Source organism: Hypanus sabinus, chromosome 3, assembly GCF_030144855.1.
Source record: "Hypanus sabinus isolate sHypSab1 chromosome 3, sHypSab1.hap1, whole genome shotgun sequence".
Classification (NCBI taxonomy): domain Eukaryota; kingdom Metazoa; phylum Chordata; class Chondrichthyes; order Myliobatiformes; family Dasyatidae; genus Hypanus; species Hypanus sabinus.
The window spans coordinates 71458366-71479885 of record NC_082708.1 but is presented as its reverse complement, the minus strand read 5'-3'; the positions used below and the strand labels follow the sequence as shown (position 1 = coordinate 71479885).

Genomic DNA, 21520 nt, shown 5'->3' with positions numbered 1-21520 from the left:
TTGAGAGAGCTAAGACATGAAAATGCTGGTGTCTTGACAAATTTCTTTGGCCTGCTTAGCCACAGGCAAGGTCCTGGAGAACTAGCAAGTAGCTAATATTGTTCTTCTATTCAAGAGGGGAAATACGGTTAATCCCAGAAACTATAGACTATAGTGTCACGTGAGTGACAGGGAAGTTACTGGCGAAGATTCTTAGGGATAGGGTTAATGAGCAATTGGAAAACAATGTCCAAGTTTGTCCAACTTCTCCTCATAGCTCATGCATAGTCAGGGACATTCAGAATGGCATGTAATGTATGTTATGAACCCCGTAACCGGGTCACTTACCCGCAAAGATAGAGAGGTCCGTTGAGGTCTGATGGTACTATTTTTAACAGTATTTATTAGTAAAAATACACAAAAATAATATCAATGCAAACATACAGATAATATACGTCGTCAATACTAAATCTAAAAGTGTGGGTATAATAATAATCAATAAGAAATAAGTTCTATCATTGTCTAGGGGATAATGTCCGATGGAAATATAAAAGTCACTCAGTTCATTCAGGCTGCAGCCTTTGGTTGGAGTCAAGAGAGAGATTTTTAGAAACTTGCCAGCTTTTCCTTTTTATGATTTCGATCCTTCGAGAGTTCCGTTGGTGTGGCTGGTCACTTGTGGCCTCTCCTTTAGCTAAGTCGTTCTTCCGTGGTGAGCCCGCCAATTCCCAGGCAAGGGAAAAGGACGCACGCGAGCCCCTTCACCGGCTGTCGCTATTAAACGCTGTCAGGGGATTTCTAGTGTTTTTCCAGGTGCGTCTAAAGGGGTTGTTCCCCAGACCCTCTTTTATCCTTACTCACAGGGTCTCAGATGTCAGTCAGGTTGGGATGATGCAATCCCTCAACCAGCCCACCCTGGTCATCCCCTGAGGGGCTTCAATGAATAGTACAGTACTCAATACAGAATTCCGTCTCCAAGAGACAATAGCTGTTATCAATGGTTCCGTCTCGCTGAGGCCAGGACACATTCCAAACCCTGTGTATTCTGGACGTCTCTCTCTCGTTTCCTGGGTCCCAGACCCGAATTAATAGCGATCTTGTGATTCTCAAAAAAGAGGGGGCTACTTTGTACCCTTCTGCCCCTCAGAGTTGTGGCACATTCATAACATGTATTACTAACTTGATTGAATTTTTTGAGCAAGTGTCAAAGGTGATTGAAGGTAGAGCAGTGGATGTCGTCTCTGTGAATTTCAGTAAAGCATTTGACAATGCCCCTGATGGAGATTATCCAAAACACTAAGGTGCATGGGATCCATGGCTAATTGACTATTTGCATTCAGAATTGGCTTGCCCGTAGAGACAGAATGTAGTGGTTGATAAATCTTATTCTGGCTGGAGATCTGTGATAGGTGGCATTTTGCAAAAATCTGTACCACAACTGCAGCTGTTTGTGGTATATAAATGAAATAGATGGAAAGTAAATGGGTGGGTTAGTAAGTATGCAGAAGACGCAAAGCTTGGTGGTGGTGTGGATATTGTAAAATAATGGCAAAGAATATAGTGGGATATGGATCAGTTGCAAAAGTATGGCAGATAGAGCTTCACCTGGCCAAATGTGAAGTGTAGATATGAGACTGCAGATGCTGGGAATCTGGGTTAATAAACCTCTATCAGATCTCCCCTCAGCCTCCACCACACCAGAGAAAACAACCCAAGCTTGTCCAGCCTCTCCTCATAGCACACACTCTCTAAACCAGGCAGCATCCTGGTAAACTTGCAACCTTGGTTCTTAGTGTTTGAGACCACAGGACACTCAAAGCTGCTGCGCAGGTTGACTGTGTGGTTAAGAAGGCATACGGTGCATTGGCTTTCATCAACCGTGAGATTGAGTTCAAGAGCTGAGAGGTAATGTTACAGCTATTTAGTACCTCGGTCAGACCCCACTTGGAGTATTGTGCTCAATTCTGGTCGCCTCACGACAAGGAGGATGTGGAAACTATAAAAAGGATGCAGAGGAGATTTACAGGGATGTTACCTGGATTGAGGAGCATGCCCTATGAGAATAGGTTGAGTGAACTCATCCTTTTCTCCTTGGGAGTGACAGAGGATGAGAGGTGACCTGATAGAGGTATATAAGATGATGAGAGGCATTCATCGTGTGGATAGTTTCCCAGGGCTGAAATGGCTAACACGAGAGGGCATAGTTTTAAGGTGCTTGGAAGTAGGTACAGAGGAGATGTCAGGGGTAAGTTTTTTACTCCAGAGAGTGGTGTGTGCGTGGAACGGGCTGCCAGCGATGGTGGTGGAGGCAGATACGATAGGGTCTTTCAAGAGGCTCCTAGATAGGTACATGGAGCTTCGAAGAAAGAGGGCTATGGGTAACCTGAGGTAATTTCTAAATTAAGTACATGTTTGGCACAGTATTGTGGCCTGAAGGGCCTATTTTGTGCTGTAGGTTTTCTATGTTTCTAAGACTAGTTGGGGAAATGATTATAGAGAAGCATAAATCTGGGGAAGGGTACTAGACCCTTTCAAAGGCACTGAACATACCTTAGAGCTCAGTGCAATCCATCATGGAAAAAATGTGAAATTACAGTCATAGTGCCTTGGTCAAGCCACCCCTCTAAACTGAGTTGCTGGAGAAGAATTGCAGATGTAAGAGTGGCTACTGTGATGCTAACAGTCACTCTGAGTGAGCTGCAGAAGTCAACGGCTGTGACTGGAGATCTCTAAAGACCTTGCACAAAAAGGTATTTATGGAAAAGTGGCAAAGGGTAGGCCCTGACTTTAAATTAAACGCATATCCTTGCCTGTAAAGACTTTGCAAAGCGTAATTTAGAAGATGTTGTAAAGATGTGGAAATAGTTATTGTGATTGGATGAGACTACAGTGGCACATTCTGGTCTCACCATTAAGTGGTATATGTGACATAAATCTAATATAGCGCATCAGCCAGATAACACCATCCCTACTATAAGTATGGTGGAAGTAGATGCTATGGGGATGCTTTTCACCATTGATGGGAAGATGACTGCTGCTAAATACGGAGATCCTGGATAAAAACCTGCTAGCCTCTGCCAGAAAGCTTAAACTGGGAAGGAAGTTCATCTTTCGGCAGGACAATGACCCAAAGCACACTGCCAGAACAACCACGGAGTGGCTTCAGATGAAGAAAATTGATGTCCTTGAGTGTCCTGACCTTAACCCGATCAAACATATCTCGAAAGGTCTGAAGATTGCTGTCCAGTGCTGCTGTTCAACTAACCTGGCACAGCTTGAGCAGTTTTGCAGGGAGGAATGGCAAATCTTGCTTAATCACATTGTGCGAAGCTAATAGAGACTTATCCAAAAAATACTATTGACTGTAATAGCTGTGAGAGGTGGTTCAACTATGTACTGAGCTAAGTTGGGGTGAATACTTTTGAACTGTTGACATCTCAGTTTTTGAATTTTTGATTTTTCATGCTTTACTCTTTTCCTTGTTTTTTGGGCTCTGCTGTGGTGAGGGGGAGCATGTGATTCACAAATAACAGCTCTCAGTTAAATTTATCAAAATCTCTGATTGTAATGCTCATTTATGTGAACAAATGGTTGAAGGCAGAATACTTTTACAAGGCACCATATGTTCTCTGGTCAAGGTGAAGAATCTTATCCAATCAGGTTGCAGAATCTTCTCTGAGACTTTTAGGAGAAGTTCATATTTCTGTTAGTGGAGGAGTTTGGGAATAGTTTAGAGGCTTAAAACTAAATGAGTCAATATAGTGAATTTGGCCTTTTCACCTTGAGGCGACAGAGGATGAGAGGTGACTTTAAATAGAGTTGTACAAGATGATGAGAGACATTGATTGTGTGGATAGCCAGAAGCTTTCTCCTAGGGCTGAAATGGCTAACACAAGGGGGCATAGTTTTAAGCTGTTTGGAAGTAGGTACAGAGGGGATGTCAGTGGTAAGTTTTTCACACAGAGAGTGGTGGGTGCGTGGAATGCACTGCCAGCAATGGTGGTGGAGGCGGATACAATAGGGTCTTTTAAAAGACCCTGTGTACACTGGATAGGTACATTGAGCTTAGAAAAATGGAGGTGCTATGCAGTAGGTTAATTCTAGGCAGTTTCTGGAGTAAGTTACGTGGTTGTCACAGCATTGTGGGCCGAAGGGCCTGGAGTGTGCTGTAAATTTCTATGTTCTATTTCAAAAAATTCGCATGAATCCACTGACTGTATTTAATCCAAATGAATTGGGTTGTATAGTAATCTGCTTTTGAATACATGTTATGGCAATTTCAGTTGTTAGTTGCTCGATCAACAATATTAAGACACTTCATTGAGGAATTGAGTTTAAGTTTTCTAGATCTCAACAATAAAACTAAGATAACGTGGCATTTCACTGAGACTTGATGGACAGATTTGGCAATAAGTGCCATGACTGCTTACCTTAGTAACTGTTGATTGGGTTTGTTATGTATTCAGGCAACAATAAATATATGAGTTCGCAAGGGTTTATATAACAAGCAACACGCTTATTAAACACTGAAAACAAACACTAATGTAACCGGAAACAGTTGCTGTGCGGCAGCTTAAACAGTTCTTAAAGCGATGTTGCTCAAACAGTTCTTTAAAGTAGTATTGCCAAAAGTTCGAAATGCTCACAGTCCATTTAAAAGGAGAGACTTTATAAGATGATTTAAATTCTCTTTCACGTCGTTTTGCTTTGATCCCCGACGTCGAACTTCCCACGAAGAATTTACGAAACGAAACGGCTTAAAGGCACTGACCTTTCCTTTATCACACTGTCCTCAATCTTCTGCTATCTCGCAGAGTTTAACACGAGAACAGTCAACGAATTGCTTCTCAACAAGGATTAAATAAGGTCGAACCCATTTCACCGTCGAAATAGATTCTCCTCTATCTTTAACTCCCGAACTCTGATCTTCACTCTCCACTGATTCTCAAACTAGCAGTATTGTAAAGAAACTGCTGGCAATGATCTTTTAAACTTTAGGCGTTAGGTAAAACTTCATCTTTCAACTAAACTGCATCATCACATTAAATCACGCAGTGGCATGAAGTCAACTTGGCAAATCCAGCCACGAACTACCCCCCCTCACAGGGTGGGGTCTTCCTTTTATAACCTGTGTGTAAAAAAAAAACAACCTGTCACATGATCTCTACTGGCAGGAAAATGACATCACTCCACCATCACAAGACCATTAACTCAAGTCCAGTATAGCTTCAACCCCAGTCACGTGACAAGGGTACCAGGTTGAATGGAATGTGTTCTGATTAAGTAACACTTTTACTGATACCAATTTATCTAGTTTGTTCTTTCATCAAATCCCAATTTTTAAACCGTTGTGTTGGGTTTTGAAGTTAGGCTTTAGGATTGCTAGTCACTTGTAAGAGATTGATGTTTTTTGTATTTTCCTTTATCAGCATTGGGTGCGTCACTTTAATGCTCGTAATGACTTCTTGTAATCAAATTGCAAAATTAATCTTGATAATATGTCTAATTTACTGCAATTGGTGCTCTCATTGTGGTGTCCTTTGCGTATGACCTCTCCAAAGTAGATTGGTGATCATTTTGGAGAGCACTTTCATTTGCTTTCTCAAGTGTAGACAATGAGTTTCCGGAAGATTCTATTTCCCTGTCACTTTAGTTCTCCATCCACTCCTACTCTCACCTCTGTCTCTGGCTTCCTGCACTGTTACATTGAGGAGCAACACCTCATCTTCTGTCAGAGCACATTCTGGCCCAATATCAAATTCTCCAACTTAAGGTGTTGGAACTGGCCATTTTTGTCAGTCAATATTTTGATTGGTATGCTGTGAGTAGCTGAGTTAGCAAATTTTACACAAGAAGCATATTCTGATCCTAACTTCTAATCCAGTTTGACATTAATACATTTGATTTCATCCTATCGGAGATATTCTCTTTGTTCTATATATCCCGTTCCTACTTCCTCTGCTACTGAAAACTAACTTGTTTTCTAGTTTCTAGCTTTCAGTCCTGAGCTATTAAGTTTCTCTTTCCACAGATGTTGCCTAATTTGCTGAAACGTTTCTTGAATTTTATGTTTTTATTTGAATTAACCAGAGTCTGCATCTCTTGATTTTAATAGTTTCCTACTTTTATTGATTTAATTCTTGGACATCCATATGTTAGCAATTGGAAGAATTAAAAAAAAAATTAAGGGTTTGCGCTGTAGAATGTATTACCAATTTCAGGCTTGAAGATGAATGCTTTGGCTCATACTGGCAGCATGAAGATTTGCACTTGGTTCAAGTTATGTTGTTATCTTGACAGCTTGCTGTTGAGTAAAGCCTGCTGGTTTCTGTCTGGCACCATGCTGATTGTGTCATGTCTTGGAGCTTTGTACATTGTTTTTAAGCATCTGCTGAACAGGAACATAATACACAAGGCATCTTTCCTACTTGTATTAATATATTTGGCTTTTTGGACACCTCTGCAAAGTTAACAATAGGTAATTTTAAATTATGAAGCAGAATGAGATGGAAATAAACTTAAGAAATGAGATTAATTCAATGTCAAGTTATCAAAAGTGAAATAGAGTGGGAAGCAGTACATTGAGATTGAAAAGCAAGAAAAATGTAACACTTAGTCTAATAGTTTTACAGTCTTTGGATATTCAAACTTCAGGAGGGATAGTTGTGATATTTAATTTTCGATGATGAGAAGATAGATTGGAAAATGTTAACACTCAAATCAGATCAAGTTTTATTATCATACATGGATACTGTCGACTGAGACAGTGTTCCTCTGGTGCCCAAGTGCCTAACGTATTTTCAAAATAGTGAGAGAGAAAACAAACACATATCATTACATAAGAAAACACATGCATGGTCCAAGTTCCTAAGTGATATGCAAATTGACGGTACAGCTTCTGGCAATCCAGCCTGTCCTTCCACCAGTTGAACACTGGAGGGCAACACCATCAGGAGAGGCCATCTCCCACCTGAACACAGACTCCATGCCATACCGCCTCAAGTGTCGTCTCACCTGGTTTTCAGCAACAGGCAAGCGTGCTTAAGGCCTTGTCCTCGCTACAACCTAGGCAATGCTATGCCTCGTTGTCTGTCTAGCCACCAAACAAGGGAAACAGGTCTGCAGCATCTCACATTATCAACGTCCAACAGGGTCTTGCAATTGCAAGAGAAACACCCAAGACAGTCACGGTTACGCTGCACGCTACTTTCGTGCACAAACTTCGATGTCTTAGAGTAGCAGGCAGCAGCAACACGATCTGCATCAGGTCAGCTCCCATGAAGCCTTCTCTTGCCCGTCGGCCAGCTTTGCCTTCTCCTGGCCTGTCGGCCAGCATCGCCCTCTCCCAGTCCATCCACTGTACCCGTTGTTCTTGGAGTGCAGTATAGTTTAATGATTAGACTAAAAAAATATATTTCAAAAAGAAAAGTGCATCTTCAGTTGGCCCCCGAGAGGCTGCTGCATTCAAACACACTGCCATCTTACCAGAAGATCTTGTATTTCATAGAGAAATACCACAATTGAAAAGAAAAGAGATGAAAGGTTGGGTGTTGATCATATGAAATAAACAATGAAACAGCATGAACTGGGCAATAATTTCAAATAGTCTGCAGTTAGTTGCTCATCTTTTCTTTATCTGACATTGCTATGTTACTCATCCTTAAATAATGTAGCTTTGCAGTTATCTTAATTACAGTTAATCAGATTTATTATCATTGTTTTATTTGGCGTGAAATTAGTTGTAGTCTTAAGTGTTTTTTCATCTCAAGGTAGTGGCTTTGTTTTATGGAGAACAATTCATAGAAAGAGAGTAATGGTGTTTGACAATGCTTTATTTTGATATTACAGCAGATACAGAGATTAATTTTGAGAGAATTACAAATACATCTTTAGAAGGGATGACATTAAGAGTGGAGGACCTAGTCAAACAGTATTTTGAGACGGCGGAAAAAGTAAGTTAATATCATTTTGAAACTCTGTCAATTATAAATATATCTTCATAGCAAAAGTTATAGAATGTTTAAAAAACATTTTTGAATTTCACTAAGTGGATCCCTGAGATTTAGTTTTATATATCTGCCTTAAATAATAGTCTATTTTAAAATGATTGAAGTTAATCCCACTGATTTTTTTAAAAATCCATTTTCTGTTGATGGCCTTTTGCAGTTAATGCTTGTGAAATTACCTTGTTTTTGTTCAATTGTTTTAGATACATGTAAAGGTGATGAAAAACCAATTTTCTGTGAAAAGAGCAAGAACAATATAGATACAAATACTATAGGCTGCTTTTCATCAATTTCTTCTATATTAATACGTTGTCTTCAAATTCTGCAGCTGCTGTCATGGATTTGTGAAGGTTTTTTTTTGCTGTTACATAGTCCATTCGTGAACTTCTAGAGATGTACCAAGCTGTTACTATTTAAAATCTTTACCCAAAAACTCAGTTTTATGTATGTGCATTGTTATTTTCCTGCATTAGTATTTTAAAATTAATGGTTTGAAACTAGTTTTGAAATTGTGTGGTGTTTCAACTATTTTAACATGTATAATCAGCATTTTTAAGCATTACAGTAGCAGGATTCAGTATAAGTTCCTTTCCAAGAATATTGCTAGATTTTTATGGTGAGGTTTTTTTTTTGGAGATGACTGGGAAATGTTGTCAATTCATCTGTGTCCTCGGTGCATTCTATTTAATTTGTGTGTTTTTGGTGAAAAAAAATGGGGCAAAGGATTCAGAGTTCAGCATTTTGGTTGTATTAAATAGACTTCGAGCATCATAGAGAGCTGTCATTTTTTTTCTTTATTTCTTCTCCATCACGTCAACCTTGATAGTATTTGACAATCTAACACTGATTGGCTATAACTAGCATTACCCTCCATATTCTTAGCTTGTAGAGCAATTACGTGCCAATTGGTAGGACAGGTGATCAACTACCTTTGTATTAGAGCAATCCACTAGAATACTACAGCTGCCTTAAATATATTTGGCAATATGCTGTTTCATTTCACATTTAATATAAAGTTTTCACTGCATATTATCAATCCTATCATGTAAGTTACAAAAACACATATCAAATCTTTAACAACAGCACAAAGATTTGATTCTTACAGCAGTGCTTTCATATGCAATGTAATCGGGTACTTAATACGGGTGTGGCTGATATGCAAAGGAAGGCCAATCCTTTTACTTACATATGGGTATTCTTGGATGTACACAATACATGAAATGCTGTGCAGCATTATTTAACTTGAGTGTGATAGACTCATAAAAATGACACGAGATTTGGGATTTGCATATTAAAGCAGTCTTTAGAGTGTTGTGGGCTGCATCAGCGTTATTTACAAGGTATCGTTTCTTCTGGGCCAATGCTGGGGAGTTAGAGATACCCACCTGTCTTTCCATTCACCCTTGGCCATCTTCTTGACTGATGCCCCCTTGCCTCATTTCATCCCTTTTCTTCCTTACCCTCACTCATCCATCTGGTATCACTCTGCCTACAATAATATTCACTGATTGCCTCTAAGCTGTGCACCTGAGGTCTTCTCTCCTTATCCCTAATCGCTTTCTCCCTTTTATACTTCTGCATCTCTTTGTCATTTCCCTGAGTATCCCCTTTTCCCCTGTGAGGCACCTCATCCTTCTCCTCTCCAATATGTACCCCATCACTTACCACAACACGGGGAAAGGTTATTGTTTTAATTACATTTATGTTAGTTTCCAATAGAATAGTCTCATTAGTCTCACTCACTTTCCTTATTTCCCTGTTGCTCTCACATGTCTCTTAAATCTTCCTCAACTCTTCTCGCCACAAATATATCAAGGGATATTTTACTATAGCCAGTTGATTTTTCCAGCATGTCTTTGGGAAATGGGAACAAATTGGAGCAGCTGATAAAACCTCTCACAGGGAGAACATGCAAGCTCCACATATCATCTCTGGTCAGGATCGAACTTGAGGCAGCAAGTTAATTGCTACACATTCATGCTTTCCTCTCTCCCTTTGTGATGTTCTTTCTTTGCAATGGTGGGGGATTATTGATGAACAAGCAAATTTCCACTTCAAGGCTTATTCTGCAAAAATACATCCTGGGACTCTGGTGTCAGTCTATCATCTGTGGAGCTCTCACAAAATTGGCTCAGGCACTCTGCACAGAGGAGTTAATATGTAGGCTCTTGTTTCTCAGAAAATCCATACAGATGAAGGGTGTGAGATTTCTATTTGAACCATTGAGGTCAGATATGACACTTTTCAGTGATGCTGATGTCTTTCAAAGTAAACTCCTCCTAGCCTCAATTGAAAATGATATTTGGCTCAGGCTCCTCCTTACCCACATTAATACAGGCTGCCGGGATGTATCTATATGTTGAATCCCAAAAGCCAAAGACAATGTTATGAGCATTGCTGGGTTTAAAAAAAAACTGAATCCCAGCAATTCCTGTGAAGTTATGTTCTAGACCATCTCTTAGAAGGGCTAATCATTTGAACATTCAGGGCTTGTTTCTGAATTGTTTCCACGTTTATTAACTGGAGTACCTGACTGTCACCAAAATGTACTTTATCCCATGGTATGGCAGCATTTTGGAGCAAGCTTACTTATCCAACTGCTTAAAGTTTCTGTGCTGCATTTTGGTCCACAGAATGCAGCTTTTCTAATTTATGTGAGGTATAGACAAGTAATGTAGAGCAATTTGAAGTTTCTCTTCAATTGTTTTTTTAAACTTTCACTTGTCTATTTCCAGAAGTTCACAAAAATCGTGTTCATTTGTTTCTTTGTGCAGCATTTTCCTCTGTCTCAGTTCTAATCATAAAAGTTGTTGCAAGACAACGAATTCCATGACTTATGTCAGTGATAATAAGCCTAATTCTGTTTGTTTTTTTTTTAACTTTAAATTTATCTTTACGTTACCCTTTCTCCACTGCAGAGTATTCAATTGTCACTGCTAACGGAAAGGAGCATGGGTGAAGCAGTGCAAGAGTTTGTTGACAAGGAAGAAAAAGATGCTATTGACATAATCGTAAAATTACAATTGGAAAAGACTCAACAGTTTTTGAAAGAGCGGCATATTGACGGTATCGAGGAGAAAATTGATGAAGTAGTAAGTAGTCCTATTGCTTTACCATTACTATCTGCACTAGAAAGTGCTGATTTGCATTAGTTAGCGCAACAAATTAGACAAATATCCCAAAGTAAACATAAGTGAACTAAATGTAACCCAAATCACAGAAAATCAGCAACATCTTGTTCAGTGGAATGTTGTGTTATTAATCTGGGTCTTACAGAAAGTGAGGGCTACGAAGAAGTTTAGGAAGAGAATTCCACTGTTTACAGTCGAGGAAGCTGAAGACATAGCTGCCAATGGTGGTGAAAGTGAAAAAGCTGGGAAATAGGCCATATTGGTGAGGAAAGAAGACTGAGAAAGGAGTGTAACATCTGTAATCCAATCCAACGGAATGGTTCAGAAGATCAAATACGTATGAATCCAATGAATGTGAGTCTTTGGTGATAAGAAGCCATTGGAAGACAATGAAGAAATGAGTTAAGAGCATGAATAGATTTGAAAATGGTATGTTCCAGCTTTCTGCAGAAAATACAATAAAGCAAAGTTAGGGATGTGGAAGGCTATGAAACTATATGTAACTTATATTAGAGAATATGGAGTTTGAAGTAAGGTTTACAATGAATGCTGTGGTTGCAAACAGCATGAGCCTGAGACTGTTTTTGAGAAAAATAAACTCTGCAGATTTTATGCCTCTCTATGCCATGAATTTTTACTTGGATGTTATTGTAGCATTGTGACAAGGTGCATTGGTTTTAATTGTTCAAAATTCTCTCTCTTTGTAGAAGGAGCCAGTAGTTTGTAAAATATATGATTCAGATTCAGATTTAGTTTATTGTCATTTAGAAACCACAAATGCAATGCAGTTAAAAAATGAGACAACGTTCCCCCAGAATGATATCACAAAAGCATATGACAAAACAGACTACACCAGAAAATCCACGTAACGTTTTGCAATCCCCAATCCAGACTCCGGAGAGGCTGCTGCGTATTAATATCGTGCTACCATCTAGCACATTCCCCGGAAAGGAGCTCCAAATCCACCAGACAAGAACAAGACCAAAAACTAAAGCTACAAGACCTGCACAAAACCACATAATTACCACATATAGTTACAACAATGCAAACAATAGTATAATTGATTAAAAAAAAACAGACTATGGGCACAGTAAAAATAGTCCAAGATGTTAAAGGACTGTAAGTTCAAAAGAAATGCGCGACAGAATGTTGGGCAGGCAAGGATAGGGGACTTGGGAGAGTAGAGCATGCCGTCTTCATTTTGAAAGTGGAAGCTGACTTGTCTGCAGATGAAGAGAAGTGGTCAAAAGGCGGATCCCTGGTGAATTTGGGATGTGTGGCGCAGAGGTATAAAGGTTTGTTGACCCTCTGGAGGTAATAGATTGTGAATGGAAGCTATGTCTGAATCTACTCTGCCAAGAGTTGAGTAGATAAGAGAGATACAGAGGTACAGAGAAGAGATATTCGTGAAGATTACTGCAGTTGTTGCTTAGTGCTACTCTGATTTAAATTTTCTGAACAGCCTACCTGTCTTCCTTTTCCTTGCTACTTCTGGGATGTTACTTTGAAACTTTTACTTTAAAATACCCTTTTAATTCATCTGCCATCTCCTTGTTGTTCATTATTAATTTTTCATTCTGATTCTCTATAGGATTAAACATAATTTTAAGATCAATAAAAACTTTTACTGTCTGTGTTGTATTTAAGGCTAGATTTATCTCATATTCTTAATTCTTTTCTTCACTATTATAGTCAGTTTGTATTCCTTCCGATCTTTTGATCCACTGTCTCATTTTACCCAGTCACATTTCTTTTAAGCTTGATGCTACTTCAAAGTTCAAAGAAATTTATTATCAAAATACATATATATTACCATATACAACCTTGAAATTCATTTTCTTGCGGGCATTCTCAGTAAATCCAAGAACCATAATAGAACCAATGAAAGACCACACCCAATAGGCAGACAAATAACCTTATGTGCAAAAGACAACAAACTGTGCAGATACAAAAGTAAAAAAAAGAATAAATAAGCAATAGATATTGAGACCATGAGAGAAGAGTTATTGAAACTGAGCCCGTAAGTTGTGGGAACAGTTTAGTAATGGGGCAAGTTGAACCTTTTGATTCAACAGCCTGATGGTAGAGGGGTAATAACTGGCCCTGAACCTGGTGGTGTGAGTCCTGAGGCTCCTGTACCACCTTCCTGATGGCAGCAGTGAGAAGAGAGCATAGGCTGGGTGGTGGGGGTCCCAGACGATGAACGCTGCTTTCCCGTGACAGTGCTTTGTGTGGATGTGCTCAATCGTGGGGAGGGCTTCACCCATGATAGACTAAGCTGAGTCCACTACTTTTTGTAGGATTTTCTGTTCAAGGACATTGGTATTTCCATGTCAGACCTAACACCATATGATGGGTCGTCCCATGGAATTATCTTTCCTGTTGGACTATTTATGTTCTGTGTGTCCTGAAAGACCCTTTGCCATTTCAAGGAAATTCACTGATCCCTTAAATTAATTGTTCAGTTCAGTTTTAGATATTTTGATGCCCATACAATTGCCCTTATTTAATTTTGATAACTTTCCTCTCTCAAGCCCAGAAGAGCACATTAACTGATTGTGCAGCAGTTCAAAATACCAGACTAGTTGCAATCCAGATTGTTTTATGATTGGCTCCAGAAAATCTTTAACAAGTGGAAAAATGTGAAGCTCCAGCTTTTTTTGCAGGAATTATTTTTTTGAAAATGTAGCTAATGATAATACTCTGAGGTGCAGAAGGATTTCTGATTCTAGTGTATAATTCACAATGGGTGAGTATGCAGGTACCACATAAAATTTGGAAAACTAACAAATTGTTACTGTTTATTGCTGGGGACTTGAATACAAAAGTAGGGAGGATGTGCTTCATTTGTATAGGGCATTCGTGAAACCTTGTCTGGAACACTGTAAAGTAGCAGTGTCCCAAGGATATCATCAGCTTAAAAGAGAAAATGAATTTATATAAGAAGGAAGCAGAAAACACTTAAGAAATAGGATGGGAAGCCTTGGAGATTTAGCTTGGTGGGAATAACAGCAGAGATAACTAAATGGATACTGTCTATTGCAATAATAAGGCAGTAGGTTCATGTCAGTTGAGAGAGAGAGAGGCATTTAAGACTGCAGTTTGAAATGAATTAAATCAAGTTGGGTTTACTTTTGCTACCAACATGATCCTGGATTAGTGATCAGTTTTGTAAGAGGATTTGAAACACAAAATGATCCTGCAGTCTGATTATGGATGTCTCAGAAAGTTTTGCAGAAGAAATGCTCGAGTTTATAACCCTTCTGTCATATGGAGTGGAGACAAGAGCCATAGCAACATGGGAATAGCTCTACATCAAAGATATATGATTGGAAAACTAATAATTTTCAGCTTAATTTTTTGTAAGTTGATGGCAATAGAAGAAACGATGCCTTTAGCTTTCTAAATACTCTAAAATAAATTACTTGGATCTAAGATTGGTGGTGCCTCCAGTTCCTGGTTACTGTCCAGTCTGTCTGGTGCACAGTTAGTTAAGTAGATTTTGAATAAAGACAGGATAAGAATCAAGTATGGTATCTGTGATCAGGTAGCTATATATACCAATATTGCTCAGTTTCACGGAGAATAATCAATGAGAGGTTGTAGTAACCTGACTGTACCAGTAGATGGTGCAAGTGGCAAGTGCGCTTTGTAACCGGTAAAACAGTCCTTTTGCTCGTGACCTTTTAAAATGTTTTTCAAGATATTAGAGCAGTTGTTAGATATAAATATTACATTATGTAGTGATTAACAGAAAAAAAAACTGCAAAAGAGCAATATCCAGTTGAATTTTACCCCAGAAAGATCACCTTATCTGATCTACAGCGTTACTTGGATCCAACTGGGAATAATCCCAGTCTCCTTTCACATTTTATGTTTGACCCACAACTATAAATCCGTTTGTTTAAAGGCTCTGATTTGAGACCGACACAGAGGACTGACATTCCAAGTTCTGTAGGCATGCCATTCTGAAGTCACTTTAGTTGTAGAGAGACCCTGCCTACTTCCTGTCCCTAAGGAGCTAGGTTCATTTTTAGGTAAAATGTACAAATGATTCTGAAAATTTGCAGTAAAATGTGTGTAGAAGGTTAGCAGTATGAGTCAAATTGAGTTAGGATGTCTGCCAAATTTTTCTAGTTTGGGTTATTGTTAGAATCAAAGATAGTCAACGAGGTTACAGGTCCTTCAGCCCAATAAGATTCAGTTTACACCAGTGTGACACATCCTATTTTATTGCCCCTCCTATTCCTATCAAATTCCCTCAGATTCTGTTACTCCTATAACCTGTTAATTAATCAGTCAAGTTGGCCTTCTGTGGGATATGGGAAGAAACTAGAGCTCTAGAAGAAGCCCAGACTTTCAAACGGGGAGTGTGCTGACTCCACAAAGATGGCACTAGAGGACAGGGTTGAATCCATTTTGCTGAAACTGTGATGTGCATCTCATTACCGTCACAATGAACGCTGGTAAATGCATCGCCTATTGAATTATGCTGAGGATGCTGGCAAATTTAGGGAGATTTTTCACTCTGATTGGTAATATGCAACTTCTGATGACTTTAAAGAGTATAGATATTAGGTGGTAATATGATCTAATTTAGTTTGATACCCATTGTAATTTCATTGCCAGTCTTCTTTCACTATTAAGGAATCCCATGAAATATTACCTTTCTGGCAAAATGCCAGAGGTGCCACATTGGCTGGTTTCACATGTGATATGTGGTTTTTGATCTGTTGGTCTTTGAGTTCTTTATAGGGAAAATTGTGTGGAGTTTTGGTTTTCTCTTCTGACTTGTCAAAAAAAAACAGTGCTGACATTGTGCCGGCAGGTACATCAGGTGTTGGCATTTTCAAGCTTGAATGTGATGTACAGTTGCAACTGTTTAGCCTGCTGGTGCACTTTGAGAGGTGAGTTCCTAGACCTGTAACTACTTGGGCATGATCCCAATGGCTGCCCGTATCTCAGGAATTGGACACCACTGCCACTGATGCATTCTTGTTGAGTTTTCTTCTTATCTCCATGTTCCTCCTAGTTTTGTTTCTGATTTTCCCCAGCCTCTTCCTCTAACTTGTTTAATGTTAATGTAGACCGCTCTGCTCTTTTTCACATCAGTCATTTCCATGTTCCTCTCTCCTCTGGTCAGATCTTCCCAGGTCACTCTGATTTTTATTTCCTTCCCCTACATCCCCTCTGCCCTTCAAAATGTCTCTGTACTTTGTCCACAGCATTGTCTGTTTTATCCAGTTTCTCCAATGCTGAGAGAACAGAGTTTATTAGAATGTTTAGAAGTCTATCAGTAAATAAAGTTGATTTAAATGATTTAGAAATTGCATGGTTAAAGTTAATAGTTAAACATCTAGATCATACTTGACTGGGAGAATACCTGGACTGGTTTTTAGGCTAGGCATAGATTTGATCATTTTTGTAATGTATCACACAGGCTGATTTGTCTCCGATCGATTTAACTTTCAGGTAAAGCAATTTCGTGAAATGAGAAAAAATAATACAGCAGAAGAGGATGAAGAGGTTAAAAATGTATGTATTATATATTTTGTCTAGCCTTCAAACAATATATCTGGCGCCTTTCTCATTCCCTGCTTCTAAATTTGAGCAATGTGGCATCACTCGCTGGGCTGATTTTCTCTTGGTAAGCTGCAGCATGTATCCAAATTTTTACAATGATCTGTTGCTGGCCTGTGTATTCATGGATAATGCAAAGTTCTCTTCCCACATTCTCCAGCAACCTGGGCTACTTTCTAAGTCACGGCATTAAATAAACTTTTAATCAATTAAGTCAAAGTTTTAACAATGTGGAATCTTGTTTCAATTTGTGATCAAAGTTGCTTTCACATTAATTGGAAATATCAAATTGTGAAATCAACTTTTTTTGAGCTATTTTCAAATTGAATTCAATGTAAATTGAACATAATTGTCATAACCTGGTTGATTAATTCTTGCTTAGTGCCATTGCAATAAATAGTTTTTCTGATTCAGTATTTTCCCTCCATTATTTAAAGGCAATCATTCGAACTAGGGGACATAGAGTTGAAGAAAAAGGCATCTCATCATTTCGTAGTGATGACGACATGGATTACATGGAGAATATTGAAGATAATGTAGATTCTGATGAAAATGTATTGGGATCTACGAGCAGGCGAGGAAGAGGTCGTGGAAGGGGCACCACCAGAAAACAGAGTTCCTCCACTGGAAGAGGAGGATCTGGAAGAGGGGGCAGTAAGAGTTGTTTACATTTTTTGCCAACGAAGGTCAGCTGGTCCACCAAGCCAGACCCCAGAACATGCTGACAGCGCCAAGCACCTTCCTGTTCTCATTGTCATAACATCTTAAGAGAGATTAATAAGTGAAGTTATGTTCAGGAAATTCCTCTGTGACCTGGTTGAGTCAGGTAATCAGTATCACTTCAGGTAATCAAAATCACTTCAGATAATCAGTCAGACCAAATGTTAGGAATTGCTTTACTACATTTTAGTAGCATATAAGCAGCACTGAATTTTAATAGGCTTTCGGGCAACCATGAATAGGCTAAACATGGTTCTGGTCTGTGAGGTTCATGTAAAAAGAAAGTGTACATTAAGTATTTGGACCATTAGGATTTCTGATCTAGATGATTATTCTGGTGGAAGTGCAATGTTCCCCCATTGTGGCAGCACATAAACTGGATAATGAAGAGGGTATATGGCATATTTTCTTTATCACTGGGGTGTTGATTAGAACAGTCAGGAAGTCATGTTGCATTTGTCTAAAACTTTGGTTAGGCATACTTGGAGCATTCTGGTTGCCACACACACTACAGGAACAATGTGGAGGACTTGGACAGGCTGCAGAAGAGACTCATGAGGGTGTTATCTGGATTTGAGACTATTGGAGGAAAGGCTGGATACACTTGGATTGTTCTCTGTGGAGTGTAGGACACTGACAGGTGTTGTGACAGAAGTGTATAAAATTATGAGAGGCATAGGTGGAGTAGAGAGTCAAGAGTTTTTCCCCTGGGGTGGAAATATCGAAGATGGGACGATATACAACAGACAAGGTAAATTTATCATTGAATTACATGTATCTCACCATGTTCAACCTGAGATGCTTTTTCTTGCGGGCATACTCAGAAAATCCAAGTAACATAATAGAATCGATGAAAGACAGCACCCGACGGGATGGACAAACAACCGACGCGCAAAAGACAGAGAGTGCAAATGCAAGAGAAAAAAATAATAAGTAAGCAATAAATACGGAGGACATTAGATGAGGAGTACTTGAAAGTGAAACCATAAATTGTGGGAACATTTCGGTGATGGGGCAAGTGAAGTTATCCCCACTGTTTCAAGAGCCTGATGGTTGAGGGGTAATAACTGTTCCTGAACCTGGTGCTGTGGGTCCTGAGGCTCCTGTACCACCATCCTGATGGCAGCAGCAAGAAGAGAGCATGGCCTGGGTGATGGGGTTCCTTGATGATGGGTGCTGCTTTCCTGTGATAGTGCTCCGTGCAGATGTGCTGAGTGGTGGAGTGGGTTTACCCATGATGGACTGGGCCACATCCACTTCATTATGTAGTGGATAGTGGATGGTGTGTTCCATACCAGGCCATGGTACAACCAGTTAATATACTCTAAAATACACATCTGCAGAAGTTTGTCAAAGTTTTAGATGTTTTGCTGAATCTTCGCGAACCTCTAAGGAAGTATATGTGCAGCCTTGCTTTCTTTGTAGTTGCAGTCATGGCTGGGCCCAGAAATCTGAAGTAGCTGACCCTCTTCACTTCTGATTCCCCTGGTGAGGACTGGCTCATGAACATCTGGTTTCTTGCTCCTGAAGTCAATCATCAGCTCCTTGGTCTTGCTGACATTGAGTGAGAGGTTGTTGTTGTGGCACCACTCAGTGAGATTTTCAGTCTATCTCCTATATGCTGATTCGTCAGCACCTTTGATTTGGCCAATGACGATGGTGTCCTCAGCAAACAAATATGGCATTGTAGCTGTGCTTAGCCTTGCGCTCAGAAGTATAAAGCGAGTAGAGCGAGGGAGCTAAGCATACAGCCTTGTGGTGTACCTATGCTGATGGATATTGTGGAGGAGATATTGTTGCCAATCTGAACTGACCAGGATCTGCAAGTGAGGAAATTGAGCATCCAATTGCTCAAGAAGGCATTGAAGCCAAGGTCTTGATGATTATTGATTAGCTTTAAGAGGATGATGGTACTGAATGCTGAGCTGTCGTGGATAAAGAGCATCCTCATCTATGCATCTTTATTGTCCAGATGCTCAGGATTGAGTGAAGAGCCAATGAAATGGCATCTGCTGTGGACCTGTTGTGCCAGTAGGCAAAATTGGAGCAAATCCAAGTTGTTTCTCAGGCAGGAGTGGATATATTTTATCAACAACCACTCAAAGAACATGTTAATGCTACTGGATGATAGTTATCGAGGCAGGTCGCTATATTCTTAGGCGCCGGTGTAATTGAAGTCTGCTTGAAACAGGTGGGTACTCAGACTGCCAAAGTGAGAGGTTAAAGTTGTTGGTGAACACACCAGCCAGTTGATCAGCACAGGTTTTTAGTACTTGGCTAGATACCCCATCTTGGTGAGATGCTTTCAGTGTGTTCACCCTCTTGCAGGATGTTCTCTCTCTGGCCTCAGAGACAGGATTCACAAGGTCATCGGGGGGCTGTGGGAGTTTGTGATGGTTCCTCCTTGTTTTGATGGTCAAAGCGAGCATAGAAGGCATTGAGGTCACCTGGGAGAGAAGCTCCGTTGTCACCTGTGTCACTTGGTTTCACTTTGTAAGAGGTGATAGCATTCAAGCCCAGCCACAACTGTTGAGCATCCTTCAGTAATTCAAGTTTGGTCTGGAATCGCCACTTTGCCCGTGAGATGGCTTTCTGGAGATTGTACCTTGACCTCGTGCATCTTACTGGGTCACCAGACCTGAATGCCTCTGATCTGGCCCTCAGCAAACTGCAGATCTCATCGTTCATCCAGGGCTTCTGGTGAATGATTTTGAGGGAACCCACTGGTCTATAACTGCTTTAATAAAGTCTGTGACATGGTGTATTCATTCAGATCCACAGATGATTCCTTGAACACGGCCCAGTCCACTGACTTGAAGCATTCCCCACACCGCCACTTGTTGTCCTGATCTCTAAAGCCGTGCTCTTTAGCCTCTGCCTGTATGCAGGTGGGAGGACAGCCAAGTGATCAGGTTTCCCAAAATGTGCCTGGGGTTGGAACGGATGGGGTAGATGTAGCTTTCAGGAGAAAAGTTAATGAGACAAATTTTTCTTCCACTGAGTGTAGTGGATATCTGGATTGCCCTTCCAGGGGAGGTGGTAGAGGCAGATGAAATAGCACTGTTTAAGAGGCATTTAGATGGGTACATGGACAGTGGTGACCAGAGGGATGTAGACCACGTACAGGACAGATGGATCAGTCTCAATTTGCATTGTGGGCTGTGTGGCCTGTGCCTGTTCTGTATGGATTGTTCTATGTACTTTCAAATTAATGCAGACTTTTTCCAAGTCATGATCTGATTCCAATACCACTTGAAGGCCTGAAGAGAGTTCTCACATTATAAGCCACCTTTTGTGGCTTTTTTCTGTATCAGCTCCATGTCTAATTTTGTCAGCATCTGATGTCTTACCAATTTTAAGCATGTCCATATGGCCATGTATAAACATCTCTTGCTCTCACACTTCAGAAGAAGGAAAATAGTATTTCAAACAAGTTTTATTGAAGAAAATGGTTTGCACTGTAGTTTTCTTTGAGAGACAGTCAATTTGCACATTAAGCAGTGTTAACATCCATATGACAGTTGACTGATGTGATCCAATTTTTATGGTACCGCCTTCAAATATCAATGATAATGAATAATGTTATATATGTTTTATGTCTTAATCATATAAATATATTTCTTTCTGCCTCATAATAGCACTGTGCATAGTTTTTTTATATATAGAGAATGCACTTCATCCTTTGTGCCTTTGGAAAAAGTGCTGTGAAATCCTAGATATGCAGTGATTTCTGAAGCAGACCAACATCACTCTCACCCACCTATCTTGAAATTTAACCATCAGATTGTTTTGTAACTTCTATTGTCTGTGTATGTTTTCTTTCAATTAGTTGATTCATTATTAATTATTTTCCAAAGCAATCAGAATTGTTTGCATTTAAAAGAATTGTAACTTGATTAACTGGCCAACTATATATACAGTATATTCAGTTATAGTTTGATATGCAAAGTGCTCAATCATGCAAGTAAAACAATTCTTTGTCTTGTTTGACAACTGCTGTCAAAGTACATTTGTAAAATAATTTAGGGCTACTCTGGGTTCGCAACATTCTTTTGTGATTATGATATAATAATCTGAAATTTAAAAGCTAACATGATTTTCTCT

The 21520-nt window shown here is 39.6% G+C and overlaps 1 protein-coding gene across 5 annotated transcripts in view; it reads left to right on the top strand.

The window, feature by feature from the left end:
- mre11a (MRE11 homolog A, double strand break repair nuclease) overlaps window positions 1-21520 on the top strand; it is a 177044-nt gene that overhangs the window by 128082 nt on the left and 27442 nt on the right. For all 5 annotated transcript variants that reach the window (XM_059964624.1, XM_059964626.1, XM_059964622.1 and 2 more), the window contains 4 exons: window positions 7828-7931; window positions 10904-11077; window positions 16589-16651; window positions 17134-17350. In XM_059964624.1, coding sequence (XP_059820607.1) covers window positions 7828-7931; window positions 10904-11077; window positions 16589-16651; window positions 17134-17350 — 558 coding nt within the window. The remainder of the gene's footprint in view (window positions 1-7827; window positions 7932-10903; window positions 11078-16588; window positions 16652-17133; window positions 17351-21520) is intronic.